At 43.3% G+C, this 16,475-nt stretch overlaps 1 protein-coding gene across 2 annotated transcripts in view; it reads left to right on the plus strand.

Moving 5' to 3' along the window:
- Window positions 1-16,475, plus strand: part of FAM120A (family with sequence similarity 120 member A) — a 107,733-nt gene that overhangs the window by 63,284 nt on the left and 27,974 nt on the right. For both annotated transcript variants that reach the window (XM_079790694.1, XM_079790695.1), the window contains exons 8-10: window positions 1,939-2,026; window positions 3,699-3,926; window positions 6,435-6,609. In XM_079790694.1, the coding sequence (XP_079646820.1) occupies window positions 1,939-2,026; window positions 3,699-3,926; window positions 6,435-6,609 (491 nt within the window). The remainder of the gene's footprint in view (window positions 1-1,938; window positions 2,027-3,698; window positions 3,927-6,434; window positions 6,610-16,475) is intronic.

Genomic DNA, 16,475 nt, shown 5'->3' on the forward strand with positions numbered 1-16,475 from the left:
CGCAGGCCCCGACCAGCGGTGGCGGGGGGGTGCGGCTGGTGAGTGGGTAGCGCCCAGCCAGCCAAGGCAGGTGTGAGCAGGGTCCCCAATCGCCCCACAGATAAGTCATGATCACCAGCCAGGCCTAGGGACCCTACCCGTGCGTGAATTTCGTGCACTGGGCCTCTAGTGTCACATAAAAGAGATGCCTTCTTTGCCATATATCTTTAGTAATTGGGTACCTGCTCAATGATGGCTACTAGGTCCTATCCTCACAATTTATAATTAGTTATTAAATAGACAATAATTACAGATCATGAGGAAGTGATACATGCCATGAAGGAAATAGCAGTGAGAATGGCGGGGTGAGGGGATGGTTGGGAAAGGCTGCATTAGGATAGTATTGCAGCCAAGACCTACAGGATGAGGCATCACATATAAAAACTTCAGTCTACCTTGGAGAGGGAGGGGCGGCAATCCAACAGGGTATGGAAGATACTTCTAATCCTTATTCTCGACCAAGAGCTTGCATCCAGAACACGTACTGACTTCCTATAAGTCCGTAAGAAGTATGTAGAAAATGTTCAGACGATTTGACGAAGCATGTCACCCATGGAGAGGTGCTTGTCTTCATCGTTATCAGAGAGGTGCACGTCAGACCTGCTGAGGTTCACTCTCTTACCTCTCAAAGGCTAACAGAGCGACTGAAGGTACTAAGTGTGTCAAGGAGGGGGCCTGGGGTCTCCTGCAGGGTGGGCCAAAGACCCAGCTGCGGGGTTCCCCTGTGACAGGATGTGCACCTATGGAAGATAGGAGGATTAGTAGGTCTTAACATCTCTCCATCTGTCACATGGGTCAGTAAGAAGGGCAAGCCAGTGAAATGCTCTCTCTGCCAGCATGCCTGTGTCCAGCACTGATTTTAGAAGGCGCTCTGAGCTCAGAGCCTCACAGGGGAGGGCAAGTGAAGGGGCGTTGTCCCCACGGGGGCATTGTCTTGTCTGCCGAAGGCTGCAGCTCTGGCTGCTCCAGGTTCCTTGCTCTATCCAGGAGGATGCTTCTCACCAACCTCTCACATCTCATAAACTTCCCTTACATTGTGACCTGTAGTGAACAAATGAGCAAAGAATTTGTGAAATAATACCATTCATACCACATTCACTGCATTCTGCTCTGTTCCATTTTAGTGTTTAAAAAATGCTGCTTAAACCCACTAGATTGTTTTCCTAGTGGGTCACAACCCACAGTTTAAAAAAAATGCTGTTTGAAATACGTCATTCTGGCATTTTAGATACTCCATAATCTTCCCCATCTCTTGTCCTCACTCTATTTTTTACTACTTTGCCAAGTAAAATTATTCCCCAAATAAAATTCCGTTAACTCCCTGTTCTCTGAGCTCACAAACGCGTTTCCTCTCTGGGGCCCGGAAGGTGCCATCTACCCCTGACTCGGCCTTGTGTGTCACCCAAGTCTTAGCTCCCTCCCACGACCCTTCCCATGAGGAGGCTGGCCTCCCTGTGTGTTGCCACTTGGCACAGAATACCCTACATTTATTTATAAACTATGAGTATGTGATTCAGATAACATTTAACATTCCACTGCCTGATAATTGTCAATTAAATGTGGGGTTTTTTAAATCTTGTTTCTCCAAGATAAAAGGGAAGGCTGCATTTGTGTCTTTTGTATCTCGTGGCGCCAGCACATCCTAGACCATCAGCTGAGTGGTCAGCATGGGCTAGGCACTCGTTTTCTCCTCCACAGTGAGTGGTTATCACCTGCCTGCTGGAAATAGGCAGAAAGTGCTCCTGTGTAGGGTTCTCCTTAGAGATGGATTGTTGGGGCGGCAAGGTTAGTAAAGCACAAGGGTTATTTTTGAGTCTGTACTACAGGCCCTTCTTATCATCGTGACCATGTGTGGGAAGTAGTTGACACTAACAGTAATCATGTGCATTTTATGTTCAGCCATATCAGTGGGAACAAAATTGGCTGGGAGAAGACAGGAAGCCACTCGGAGCCTCAAGCGCGGGGAGACCCAGGAGACCAAACAAAGGTAGTAGGTTCATGCCTCTCATTCTCTCAAGTCCTGGCTCTTTCAGCATGTGGTATTAGGAATTGTTTGAAAGTAAAACACTCTTCCTCTTTTTAAGTATATTGTGAGTAATACAGACATTGGCAGGGGGAAGGGGAATCACAGTCATATGGGGCAGGGGATGGAGGCTGGTGGGAATCTGACCCTGTCTGCTGGCTGCATAGTTTGGCCAAGCACTAGAGCTGTCCAGAGCCCTGTCTCTTATAGCAGCTGTCGCCAACCTTTCGGACCTCACGGACCACCAGTTGGTGACCACTATCTTATAGGGTCTTTGTGGGGATTAAGTGAGAAAGCATTGGTATGTCTACAGTAAAAATGAAAATAAACTACATTTCTCTTCTCCCCTTTTTTCTGCTTCTAGCTATTAATGGTGATATATAGAAATATCTTTTTAACTGCAAAGCCACATCTGTTTCTATAGGCAATCACTTAGATGACATGGTCTCTGGCTGGAAAAAGCTTGTTTACATACAAGGTGACAAAATATCAGAAATCCACTTAAAACTCAGAAATACTGTCACTGTGGAATGATTGTCCTATAAATAAGCTTTATGGATGCCTCTTGTTTACAAGTGCCTTCCAGTGAGTGTCTGCACCTGTGAAACGGGGCCTGTAGAAAACACTTGGAGGTGTCCAGGCATTGCTCTTCTTATGACTAAGTGTGCCGCTTTGTGTTTTAAGGGGTAAAATTCAGCACTTAATTACATACCATTGTGACGAATGCACATTTTTTTTCATAACAGAAAAATATATATCTAGGGTGACACAGAATCAAACAATAAGCAGTATTATTTCCAACATTTATTGTGAGAAAGAAAAACATAATTTATTGTACAAATAATAATTGCTCTTTATAAATAATTCAGACTTTGCCGAAGTTTATAGAGAGAAAGCTAAGAGCCCCCTCTGCCTTCCCTTCCTTTGGTCCCACTGCCTTGCGATGCTCTGCTTTCATTCCTACTTATTTATACACATTCCTTATTTTGGCAGGTGGTTTATACAGTATGGGGAGTTTTCAACTAATAATATACCAGGCACAGATTTCTGTGTCTGTATATATAGATATGACTCACCCATTTTCGTGGAATTAGCTTGTTTTTTGCTTTAATTTTTCATAAACACCTTCCTGTGTAATTAATTTGGGGGCTTTATAATGACCAAAGCGTTTGGGCTTTTGATTATTCTTTAGATACCAGCTGTGGTGGTGAGGAACAGATCTGAGTCAGGCCTAGATTTGAGTCCTAGTTTCACAAGGTAGTAGAAGGTACTGGTCACAGCCATGGACAAATGACATGCTCTCTCTGAGCATTAGTTTCCTCATCTGTAGAGAGGACCATGCCTACTTGGTGTTAGGTAAACACAGAAATTCGCCACATGGGTTAGCAAGCCCAGAAAGCTACTGTCTCCCCACAGGGCCCTCAAGGGAGAAGCTATGGTGGGGCTCCCCCGCCCCCGAAACAGGCAGGTGGGCATCCACTCACCCCTCCCTCTGTCCACGCTGGGGTGGGTCAGTGCTCCCTCGTCTTCCGGTGGTGAAGGTGTTAATTGTGTCTCTCTAGACAGGACTCTGTATCACAGGTGGACAGACAGCATGGCATGAACCTGTTTTCCTCTCTCACCCATTGCTCTGTAGGTAGAAGGTTCGTCCACTGCCTCTTCAGGCAGCCAGCTTGCTGAAGGAAAGGGAAGCCAGATTGGCACTGTCCAGCCAATTCCATGCCTCCTCTCCATGCCCACCAGGAACCACATGGACATCACCACCCCTCCTCTGCCCCCTGTCGCACCCGAGGTGCTGAGAGTAGCCGAGCACCGTCACAAGAAGGGGCTGATGTACCCGTACATCTTCCACGTCCTGACAAAGGTATGTGCAGTGGTCACTCCTGGGGTATGGCTGCTTGCTTTGGAACTGTTTTTCTATCTTATAATTTTTTGAAACAAAATTCATTTTCCCCTTTCTAAACTTTGAGAAAAAATAACAAAAATGTATACTTCTGAATACAATAAAGAACATGGGAAAAGTCTCATTTTCTGCTTCAATGTAGTATAAAATATTTTTTAAACTTCTAATTAATGACACATCACATTATTAGAATTGTGATTCTTGTAATTTTATTCTCATTTCTAATTTCAAAATTTCTTACACTGCATTTGTGCCATAATGTCACATTTAATTCTAATGTCGAATATGGTTATCAGCCCCAGAAATGCCCCCTAGTCGGTGGCTGAGAGGACTTTGTGTATTTTGACTTGTCCTTCCATCTCATTGAGTACGATTTTTAAAGTACTTCTAGCAAAAAATGGAATACAGGGGTTGTAACATATCATAGTAAGAAAATGCAATTTATCTTTTTACATAGTGTAATAATTTCACATTATTAGTCTTATTAAATGCATGCTTAAATAGTTATTCAGTGTGGCATTAATTGGTTTTGATTCTTGGTGTCTTGAATGCATCTATGTGTATTTAAATTTCTTCAATGATTTGTAGTCTTTATCTTGGTACTTATTATCACAGACTCATAGTTTAACAAGTTATCTTGGTGACCAGACTTCTCTTGCAGAATTGGTTTATTACGATATGTATTTTTAATATGTTTTCATCAGCATCTACTGTTATACCACCCTGTATAATCAGACTTTTTTCTTTCTATTTTCTGCAATCCATCTGTGGTTTGTAAAAGGGAAGCAGTGAATGCAAAAGTTAACTCCTGTTCCACAGCACCCCCAGCTGGGCTTCTATTGTTAACTAATTCAACATTTGCTTACGTGTAAAAACCGAAGAATATTTAGACCAGTACTATTTAGTCAACTCTTTCAATTTATTTTTAAATTGTAATTGCCTTCAAATCTCAGCTATTACTTGATATGGGTATCCATGTATTAGGTATCACTTTTGAAATTGTGATTGTAAAGTAAACATTTTATTTTTCAGGTTCAACATAAATTGTAAGGGTAAGTGAAAAGTTACTGTTGATGGATAAGTATTTTGCTAGGTTAAAGGGTCCAAGGTTTTCAGAAGATTGCGCCCTTTCCCCCTGGTGTTGTTTGGGATATAAAGTCCCTGGGCCCTGCTGGTGGGTATGGCTGGGCGATCTGTTAGATCAATATGAGTGCTGCAAACTGCTAATCTTCTTCATTACTCACTGATTTCAAGGGCAAATTTGATAAAAATGATTGTGGTTAAGAAAAGTAAACTTGACTGTCTTTTCAGATTTTAAAATGTCACCTAAAATTTTTCAGTGTATTAGGGAAAAGTTTAGACTGGAAGGCCTGCTGCTTTCTTGTGAGCTGTACACCTCTGTTATCAAGTTGTCTACGCTGAAGCAGTCTCCCTGAGATGAAGCTTTGTAGGAGTGTAGAGTTATGAAAACCTCATCGTACTGAGGGAGTTAATACTCCCAAGTGAGAGGGTTCGCCATGCTAGAACATGAAGGCACTGAGGGTCAGGAGAAAGACCAATTCTGAAGTTAAATTTTTGTGAAAGAAATAGCAACTGTTATGAAAGTATTATTAAAAGGGTATATGTGAACAAATTTAGTAGACATTGAAGGTCATAAATACATTTTTATGTTATAAATATATGTAAGTAAAATTCCTTGCAAAATCTCTTGATGTACCTCGATGCTATAAAATATCCAGGGCTGGAACACAGAATTTTTGCAGATGATCTCAGTAGTCATTTGTCTCCTGGAGGCATGGTCCTGCACCATGTGAAGGCCCTGCCGTGCTGTCCTGGACCGTGAACAGAACGGGCGCCCTTCATGTGCTGTCCCTAGCAGCTGCTATGCCCCTCACCCAGGGCGATAGGTCTTTCAAGTACCGGCTGCACCAGGGTAGAGGCCTGCTATGCCGAAAACTTTACAAATAAACAGCACTACAGAGAGTTCTATGTGGCAATTTTTTGTGGAAGAAATTGGTAAAGAAAAACTGACCATTTTATATTCAGGATACTAGTTTCTTGGATTTCATGTAGGTCATTAAAAATTACTAATTTCATTACATATGGCCATCCTTACTCAAATAAAATTTGCAAGTTTTCTGCATTTTCTATTCTATTTGCCATCGGATGTTTTCTGTCTAGATTGTTTCAAAGACTTTGGGATCATTCATGTGGTTTTCTTTTGTTGTTGGTTCCAGATTGAAAATAAAACCATGTAGATTTTATTTTGACTCTTTGAGCATATGTTTTGGCTACAACCTACTAAATGAACTCTCCCTAAAAATCTTGATGTAGACAAGTTGTGAAGTAACTGATTTGGAATAGAATTGCAATGTCATTAACTGGAGATAATACAGTATATTTCTTTGAGTTTATTGTAAATTCAACATGAAAAATGTGCAATATTATTCTGCTTTCTTCCATGCAAAGGGTGAAATCAAAATTGCTGTTTCTATTGAAGATGAAGCCAGCAAAGACCTGCCTCCCGCCGCCCTGCTCTATAGGCCAGTTCGTCAGTATGTTTACGGAGTCCTGTTTAGCTTGGCAGAAAGCAGAAAGAAAACTGAGAGACTTGCTTTTAGAAAGAACAGACTTCCACCAGAATGTATGTACTGTAAAATCCATTGTTTGTTTTCCTCGGTTCCTCATAATCTCATGTGCATTTTCTAAAGCCTTAGAAGGATCCTGACTGAGATCACCCTGAGTGCCCCACGCAGCGAAGGTGGGCTTCATTTGGGCTCTTAGGAAAGGAGGACAACCACGAGCTTCTTCTCTCAGTAGCATCCCAGTAATGGTGGTTATTTGGTAAAATGTTAAAACTGTAGGTTTATGCCTTAAACTGACCTGCAAATGGCCCTGACCGTCACTGTCCTGCTGTGGTTAGCATGTCTCAAGCAGGGTGACGGCAGTGTCTGCTCTCCAGAGGTCATTGATCCTGGGACGTCCCACCAGCTGTCCGCTCACCACTTTGTGTGGTTGGTGTGTTGTTGCACGTAGCCCTGATGCCAAAGGGCACATGTGTGTGATGGTTTCCCTCAGATCCCAGCTGACCCACTCTGGGGTGGAGGGAGAATTACAAAGACAAAAAGTATTATTTCAAACTTTGGCAAACATTGAGGTCAAAGCAGTTTCCATCTTCTGGTAAAAGTGCCTTTTTGTTCTAGGTAATATTACCTACTAATAGGAAATATAAAAGTCATTGTATATTTAATAGGCAATATAGAAAAGTTTTCCAAAACTTATAGTCTGAAATAAGAATATTATGAACCGTGGAAGTTGTCGACTACAGTCTTGTCCGCCTACTAAGGAGAAGTAGTGACAGATCACCTGTATGGGGCCAGGTCAGTGCAGACCTGGGGGACGGGTGCAGCTGACCCTCTCCGGGACGTGTGTACGAGTGGGGCTTATCTTTGGAATTAAACCACAGAGATTCTAGCGATGCTGAAAACTCAGGTCCATAGATTCTTAAGTTGTCCTTTCTTTTTACTATGACAAAATTATGATTTTTGTAAGCCTTTAAAATGAAGCATCTGCCTGTCACTACCCCTGCTTGAGGATAGCTGTGCTGAGAGTGGTGCTGGGCTGTTTGTGCGACTGTAGCTGGAAAAGGTGGTGCAGACTCCAAAGCGCCGCCTCTAGCTGCCTCGGTCAGGGCCAGAGGCGCCACCTGAACACTGAGTTTATCAGCGGGCACTCTTTTTAGAGGCCCAGTCTGCTCCTGATGTACATTTTCTCACACCTTGTACATATTCTCACTTTTTCCTTGCACCATGATTCATAAGCTCAGAAAAGAAGGACCTTTCTTACTTTGCACAGTGTTGGTCAGTTTTCCGTGCTGGCCCACCCAGGCCACCTGGCTCTGCAGCTGTGACCGCCCCCCCACCCCATCCCTGCCCCGCCCCTTTGGTTCTCTGCTGGGCCTAGAATGCATGTGCTACACGGAACCGTGCAGGACTTCCTGCCATGTCCTCAGCACTGGATCACCATTTTGGTTTCATGGTGAAAGGCTATTCTTATTTTTATTTGTATGTTCCAGGAACATAGTTCTTTACACAACAGAATCCTCCGCAGTTTTCAGTGATCTCAACCTGGGGTCCCTCAGGTGAATCCCAGGGTCGCTCCCCTTTTCAGTGTTGACAGCAGCCTGAATGTGGGTGATGTGCTCCGTTCACACCCTCAGCAGTGGGCAGTGTGAGTCCTTCCCATCTGCTTTGTCCTTGCCCTCCAGGTCAGGAAGCTCTGTGTCGCAGTGAGCTGCAGGCACTCTCAGGAAACGAGTCTTAGTCTCTTCTGCCCTGCTGCACGTCTGCAGTTTTAAAATGCACAGCTAGCGACATGCAGCACGCTCCCTCCCTCCTCGTCAGTTCTTTTGTACCTGGTGTTGCTGGTGTCCTGTGGGCCTGGGAGAGGCTGTCCTGTTAGCAGACAGTAGGGGAAGCAAAGGGCAGGGGTAGGTATTCACTAATGGACTGGCGTCCTCTGAGCATAAGCAAGAGAGAGGCAGTTTGTAGTGAAGGGCTGAGTGTGTAGAACACACCGCAGGGCCCAGCACTATCTCATAGAGAAATGCCAGGGTCAGCTTGCAGGCAGCAGGCCAGCTCTGGCTGGGGCAGGAGGGCCTTGGAATGGAGTGATCAGAGAAGAAGGGAGATGGGTGATACACTTGGGAAGACTCATGGGCTCTGTGAAACTCTGGATCGGGTGGGAGAGGCACCGGGGGATGCAAAGGAAAGGAAGAGGAAGGCATGCAAGCATTCCTCTTCAGACATGAGAGGAGTGGAAGAGGCCTTAGCTTCAGAGACAACTCAGCAGGCATCTCTCTTTCCTTTCCTTCTCGGTACCACTCCCCACCCCACTCCTCTGATTTGTTTTTAAGTGCAGGATATAGAGTCATTTGTTATTGTTGTGTTACTTTTGGCCAATGGGAAGTATTGAGTGGGGAAAGAAGGTGAATTTAGCAGAGAGAATAGGAGGAGTGATGTTAGGGTTCGTTGGGAGGGGGGTGGGGGGGCCTGTACTCGGGTTACCTTTCTTGGTGAAGGCAAGAACTAGACTGAAGATACGTCTGGTTTGGTTTGGGAAAGGGAGCCAGCTGTTACAAGGAAAAGGGCCTGGAATGGGGTGTTCCTCCATCATAGAGAAGGGCCAAGGCACTGAATGGCCAAGTGTAGTTTAACATTTAATACTTCTTAATGGAACGTCGGATATATGTCTGTTAATGCTGTGTATCCCTCTCCTTGGGGAGTCCTAGCAGCAGTAAAAAAGTGAATGAGTAACTGATGCAAATACAGGGCTTGTTGGAATGGAGACCCCAAGTGTGTAGGGTATTGACAACGACGCTCGTGTGTGACAGTGCAGAGTCACTAAGTGTCTGGCAAAGGTCAGCTAAACACAGTGCAGTTTTTTTCTGTTCAGGTGACTTAGGAACGTGGGTTTTGACTTTTCTGTAGGCAAGGAGGAGCCATTGAAGTTTGGAAGAGTGATACTTCTTTTTAGAAAGATGGGTTGGGTAGGGATTGTGGCAGAGAGAAAACCTTGAAATGGGAAAGAAAGGCTGGTTTCAATGCCCCCTCTCTAGACAAAGCTGAATTAGCCTCTGGAACTTAAATGTTATCTGGAGAAATGTATTATTAAAGTGCTGTTACAAATAAAAATTTACCTCTGGGAAGATGTGTAAATTTGACCTCTGAATTTGCAAGTTGAGAGACCTTTTTAGCTTGTAAGTTTGGTGAGTGAGACATTCCTAAGTGGCTTTAGAATCTTGGTCTTTTGGTGGAGCTGATGAAGTTGAACTTCTTTCATGCATTCGTTAATAAGGGGAAATCAGCCTGCGGAAAAGGCTCATATATAGTAATACACATCCCCCAGTCTCATACCCAGAACGCCACGTCTCCACATGGTTGAACTTTGTCCTTGGAATCTTCTGTGAGTCTTGAGCCTGTGCGCTCTGCCACCCTCTGTCCTCGTTAGCAGTATGGTAAGATTGCTTCCTGGGACTCTTCATTAGATTTCCAGCTGGCTCTAAACACTGATTCTGATGATGCCACGGCTTTAGGTGTCCATGCTGGGACAGCTAAGTGACGACACATTTTATGTTCTTAAGGAGAAAATGCTGTATGCTTCTGGGTGCTCTGGATGAGATGGGAAAATGACAGTGTCTCGTCGTGCTGAAAGGGTGACCTTGAACGGTTTCTGGGGAGGTCTTGGTTGACAAGATTTCCAAGATGAGTCTGTTAAAATCTTGTTTTACCTGCGATCATTCTTAGGTGAAATGAAGTCAGTGGGACTTTGCAGAAGATTCATAAACCATGTGAAAGTGCACCATGGGGTCTTGGGACAGATTTGCTCCTCAAATACCTGCTGGCTTTGCCGTCCGCTTTGGTGGTATGATAGCCAAAACCACGCTACGTGGGTTCCAGAGACTCTGCCTACTCACATGGGGGATGCAGCCACTCTTGATGTGAAGGCTTTGATCTAATACAGCTCAGAAAGCTGTTCATGCAGGTGCATGTTGCTGTGTGGCCACTGTGATAGGCGTTTCCATGGGGGGTTGTCATCAGAAAGAATTCGTTAAAGGGCATATTGAGTCTGAAGGGTTGTTTAAAAATATTTAACTCTCACTAAATTTAAGACATATGTCTGTTATGATTAATTGATCATAATCTATAATAAATTTTTGTGTGGTTTATCAATGTTTCACTTTAAAATCATTATATGGTTAAAGTAGTATATGTACAATCAGATCCTAAAAAAATTATAGCCTTTGAAAATCATATTGTATTACATGCTGGAGGATTATTTTCTATTGCTCTCTGTCCTTCCCTAGGTTCTGTAATACTGCTTTCAAGGAATACTTCAGAATACGTGTTTGTAATGGCAGTATGCTACCGAAGTCACTGTTGTGGAATTCCATGTCCCACTAGTGGGGCCAGGAGTCACACCCACACGAGCAGATTTGCCCAGATGTGCTGGGTGGTGGCAGTGGCAGCTGGAGGTGGCAGCTGGGTGGTGGCAGTGGAGGATTTGGGACCAGGAAGCTGCTTCTATAGCTGCTAGAATAAACGCTGTCTGGAGACAGGTATGGTCTCAGCCAGCCCGGGCCTACAGGCCTTTTGTATGTGAAATCAGATGAGGGAGCTGCTTCTAAGACATGCTCCTGCCCTGGAGGCAGCTCTGGCCTTTGCTGCCCTGTGGCTCTTTTTCCTAGGGGCACTACTCAGCCTCTGGGCAGCGTTCCCAGCTGCTCCTCAAGAGTGAATGGAAGGGACAAGAAGAGAGGGCTCATGTTCTAAAAAGATAGTAGGACAGCCCGGCAGGTGTTGCTCAGTGGTTGAGCATCCACTCATGAAACAAGAGGTCACTGGTTCGATTCCCATCAGGGCACATGCCGGGGTTGCTGGCTTGATCCCCAGTAGGGGGTGTGCAGGAAGCAGCCGATGGATGATTCTCTCTCATCACTGATGTTTCTATTTTTCCCTCTATCTTCCTCTCTAAAAAATCAATTAAAACATTAAATAAATAAATAAAAAGACAGTGGGACAATTAGTTGCCTCAGCTATAGTAGAAGAATTAAAAATCAGGGAATAAAGCTCAGGGAGTTGCACATTTTAAAATTATTGTCCTCTTTATAAAACTGGCCTTTTTGTTTGCAATAAGTCTCTCCAGTACCTCAAAATTAAGTATAAGAAACAGACTTGTAGACAGTAGGTGGACATAAATTATAAACAGGAGGTGAATTTATATTAATAAGAAGTAAGTTCATATACGAGTACTATTCTTATAAAGAATTTCTCCATATTTATTCTCTACTTTTTAAACTATCAAGAAAAGCCAAAGAGAACATTGGTTTTTCCTGGTCTAATTTGCTTTGAAAATTTTGTGTCAAATAATTGGGGGACTGTTGTTAAAAATAAGTAAATTTGTTCACTGTGGATTGTATTACAAACAATACTTCAATATGACCAATATTAGTGTACTTTTTAAATATATATGAAGATTGCTTATATCTGTTCATCTGAATTTCTTTATTCCACAAAACTTTCTAGAATTAGCATTAGTGAACTGCCTCTTCCTCTCAGAACTTTGAACAGCCAAGCTCCAGAGACATAGGAAGGCGGCCTGGCTCAGAGGACACTCTTGGATTAATATTTACGTCAGAGGTCCTTGAACTTGAGTTTATAATATACTGGGAATGATATTAATAGGGAAGGGAAAGACTAGAATAGCATTTACTATGTGTATCAAACACCATGTTCGTCCCTGTACCCTGTGGTCTACTGCACATGTATATTTTTATGGACAGAGGGCAGCCCTTAGCTTCAGACATAGAACATTTGAAGGGAAAAATTCAGTCTTTTACCCCTGAGAGTCATGGAGGGTGTGTGCACAGAGGTGTTGTCAGCATAAGGAGATGTAGAGCCAGCTGGACCTCCACCTGTGTACAGACCGTGTGTAAGTTAACCAGCACTTTTCCCATTAGGAGGAAAGAGGAGCTGAGCTGTCATTGCACCGACGTTTTTGTTTCTGCCCTGATATGAGGGAACTGGAGGTTTTTTATTTCTGTGTGTGGTGTGGTATCCTAACCCCAGGAAAGCTCAGCAAGTAAAAGACTCCACCCCAAATACACAAAGCATGCACAGACACACCGTGTGTGCACACACGCACACCAGACACAGACCAAAGATCCAGGTGGTTGCAGTCTTGGAAGTCCTCTGTCCCCTCTTTTCTTCTCACCTGTAAGCACTTTGTGTACAGGCCAAACTGTCACCCCTCAACCCCCAGCCGGTCCTGGTATTGGTCACAGTGTCCTGGCACTGAGTTTGGAGACGTACTTCGTCATGTGGCACTATAGGCAGCTCCTACAAGTCAGCTGGAATTGGCTTACAAAATGGAACATGTTCATTATTTCTGGTCTGGAATGGATCTCAAAATCAGCATCATAACAGATTTTCCAAGGTAGAAGATGACTAATGTCTGGAGGTAAACATTTGCCAAGAGGTTAAGTATATAGTGTGTACCTACTGAAATTGTATTTGGAAGAGGTACTTTCCATAACGAAAGTACGTTATAAATTTAGCTTCTGGTAGCAAGAAGACTGGAGTTGTTTTGAACGTAAAAATTCGATTTAGTGTAAGGTAAGGAAGATGATCTAACATTGTTTTTTACACAGCCTACTTGCAATTGTCAGTTTTCCTGTCAGCAGTAAAGACAAGATGAAGTTTTGTTTATGAGGACATGTAAGATTTTTCATGGCCAGCAGCTGGATCAGCCAACTGTTCTGCTTAACAAGGCAGCATGAACCTGTCTTTCTAAAGTGGTGCCTCACACCTCAGTGCTCTTGGCTAAGGCCCAGAATGTGCTCAGGGTGTTCTTGAAATCCATTGCCCAGTTCCATCCAGAGAATCCCTGCATACCCAGGGGTTTTGTAGAAATGATAAGAGCCCAGGTGACTTGTTAGCTGGCCCCTTTGCATCTGCTTGTTTCTGTGAGCTGCCCTCCCTCCTGAACAGCAGTGCTTCAGGAAGAGGCCAGGAGACGGAGGGGAGGAGGTGCTGTGTGTGCCAGCCACCCCGTGCTGGCAGCTTGGAAAGCAGAGGCCACCAATTAATTCATTAATCTATAAAACACCAATCTTCTGTTAGTTAATCTAGAGCCAGTTATTACCACACAACAAGGGTGTAAGGTGCCCTTGTGTTTCTTCTTTGGGGTCTTGCAGAGTGAGTCATTGTCCCTTTTGTCATTTCTGGTTCCAGGATTGAGGGTGGGGTGACAGGGAAGTTGGTGAGAGGCCCAGCTAAGAATTTACGGAAACCCGAATTCTCACATGGGCACGTGGGAGTTGGTGCCCCAACCCTGGGAACCTCACCTGCCTCACCCACGATTTGGCCCTGTCCGGTAACTGGCCAAAGGTTCCACAGCTATGAAGTGGTGGTATACACAAAAGATCTCTAAATGTTGAGTTGTTTAAAAATAGATACACATGTGTTAAAAATAAAGCAAGCCGGGAACAGCTTTGCTTTGGAACAAAGCTTTGTGTTACTGCGCATTTATTTTGTCTTGATAGAGACATGTTTTTCTGAAATTAGATTTGAGCCATTCTTATCATGAATAGTGCAGCTAGGCAACAAAAATGCTTAGAAGGATGGGAGAACATTAATACATCTGATACCTTCTTCACAGCTGCAGTCTCCCCCACCCCATCCAGTGCTCCTGGCAGGCACTGACTGCAGGTCCCCGCGAGGATCAGTCAGTCCTTTGACCAGCATCAGCCGAGGTCCTGGGCGCTAGTGTGTAGAGAGGCTCACCTTTAGCCACTGCGGGGGGGGGGGGGGGGGGATCTGAGCACACAGCTTCATGCCAGGTAAATGCAGGCAAACTTGGGCCCCTCAGAGCTAGTGTGGACAGCTGTCCAGGGCAACTTCAGGGAAGCCTCAAGTGGAACAGCCACTTGCAAGAGGCATCTCCATCCTCCACTTACCTTTGATGTAGGACCTTGGAACATAAAGTAGGTAGAGGTGTAAGCATTCTGAATGTAAGAAGGAAAGTCCTCCACCAAAAATTCACTTCTAGAATGAAAACAAGACATAAAATAAGAAAATGATGCTAAAAAATTAATAAAGAGAGACAACAAAGCTGACGAAAGGGAAAGAAGTGAATGAATGAAGATAGGTTTAATATGGATGCCTCTTGAGAAAACTCAAAGGAGACTTCTGGCACTATATTCCGAGGTTTTTAAGATTTAGGAAATTCATGCTTTGCATGCGTGTGTTTTGGGGGAGGAGTGAGAGAGCCAAATTAATTAGTTCTACAACCATAGATAAGATCTAATTCAATTCCTTTAAATAAATTTTTGCCACCAAAATGAAGGTATTACTTAGAAAAAAATAGATTTATGCATTTTATTCTTTTTTTTGGCATGAAAATGAATTTTGTGGTGTAACCTAATGGAAACTGGTTAATGGCTTATTTTGAAGGGCCACACACTGCTTGTGGGATATTGGCAGGACTGGGGGGAGGGGTGGCTAGATTGTGAGTCCGAGGACAGGGTCTGTTGGATGATGGGAGCTTACTGGGTTTGTGTCTGGCACCTAAAAATATTGATGAACACAAAAATGCATATACCTTAATATACATGTGTATCCCTGTTTTGACTTGATGGACTTTAAAATAAGCATTTTAAGTGTTTTAAGTTTTCTTTTAATTTAAACATGAAGATATTAAAATGTAAATGAATGGAACAAAACAGTAACTCTTTTGTAAGAGGAAAATTTTCTGGAACTACCTTGACTTGCACCCTTGTTCAGGGTGTGGCTCGGCACTTCTCTGCAGCACGGCCTCCACGTGGCTGCCGGGGCGATGTGCTCAGCTGGCTTTCCCGGTGCTCACTCAGTGCGTGTGTCCAGGTACCACTCCTGGTGCTCCTCCTGACCTCTGACAGGATTGCCTCTCGCCTTACTCAGTTTAGACTTGGGATGGAGCTAGAGATGACCCGTTAATTATTTAACTTTATCAGGATTTGGGTTTCTTGGTCTCTGAGCTGCTACAAGCATTACTTTAGGGAAAATGAGCCACGGTGGGGTACTGTTACTTGGAAAGGATTGAGGTGTGAAAGATCTCATTAGATAGAATCATAGCGCTGTCCTGGCTTCCATGTTGGCCACTGGCAGCTCCCTGGGCTCTGCTTGAGTTCTGATACTTAATGTTCCTTACAAAGTGCACATCCAAACTTTACCATTGATTGTCATAACACTCTGCTCTGCAGTAGGCCTTGTCTTCATTGTATTCCCAGCATAGTTTTCCTTTCCTTTACTTGGAAATTATGTAGAAGAATGTACATATTTGTGTGTGGTAAGAATTAACGACACTAATAGTGGTAAAACAACTGTGGAGAAAAGTCATTATTTTGTGTTATATCAACTTAGAACTTCTTGCTTTTTTTGAAGTGACAATGGAGCATTTTACACTTTGTCTTCAGTCTTGCTGAATAGAATTGCTGCATACTGGTGTCACCTTGGATTTCTTAACATGGACTATTGCTTCTGCTTGCAGCCTTACTGGGCTTTCAGGGTCTCACTGCAGGGTAGCTTGCTTTTGCTAATCCTCTAACATTTTGTTATCTTTGTTAAAGTAAGAGGTCCTTAAGTAAAGTGGCTACCAAATGTAAATTTTTTCTCAAATCTAATTAGAAGTATTTATCTATGTAGGAAAAGATTAGCTATCTAAATTGGATTTTCCGTGGACTTCCATGGTAATTACATACTTCTGTGAATTATGCCAGTTGTTATTAATAAAACTACTAATGTGTTTTTATATTAAAACAAATTTTGGCTAACATTTTAAATTTATATATATTATAGTTATATGGGGAAATCAGGTCATGATTTGATTGAGAAGAAATTTATTGGTGGCTTCACTGAAAATGTAAATGAAGGATTAAAGTACATAGAGTAACAACAAATGTCTTAGACTGGG

The sequence above is a fragment of the Cnephaeus nilssonii genome, assembly GCF_951640355.1.
Source record: "Cnephaeus nilssonii genome assembly, chromosome: 14".
Classification (NCBI taxonomy): Eukaryota; Metazoa; Chordata; class Mammalia; order Chiroptera; family Vespertilionidae; genus Cnephaeus; species Cnephaeus nilssonii.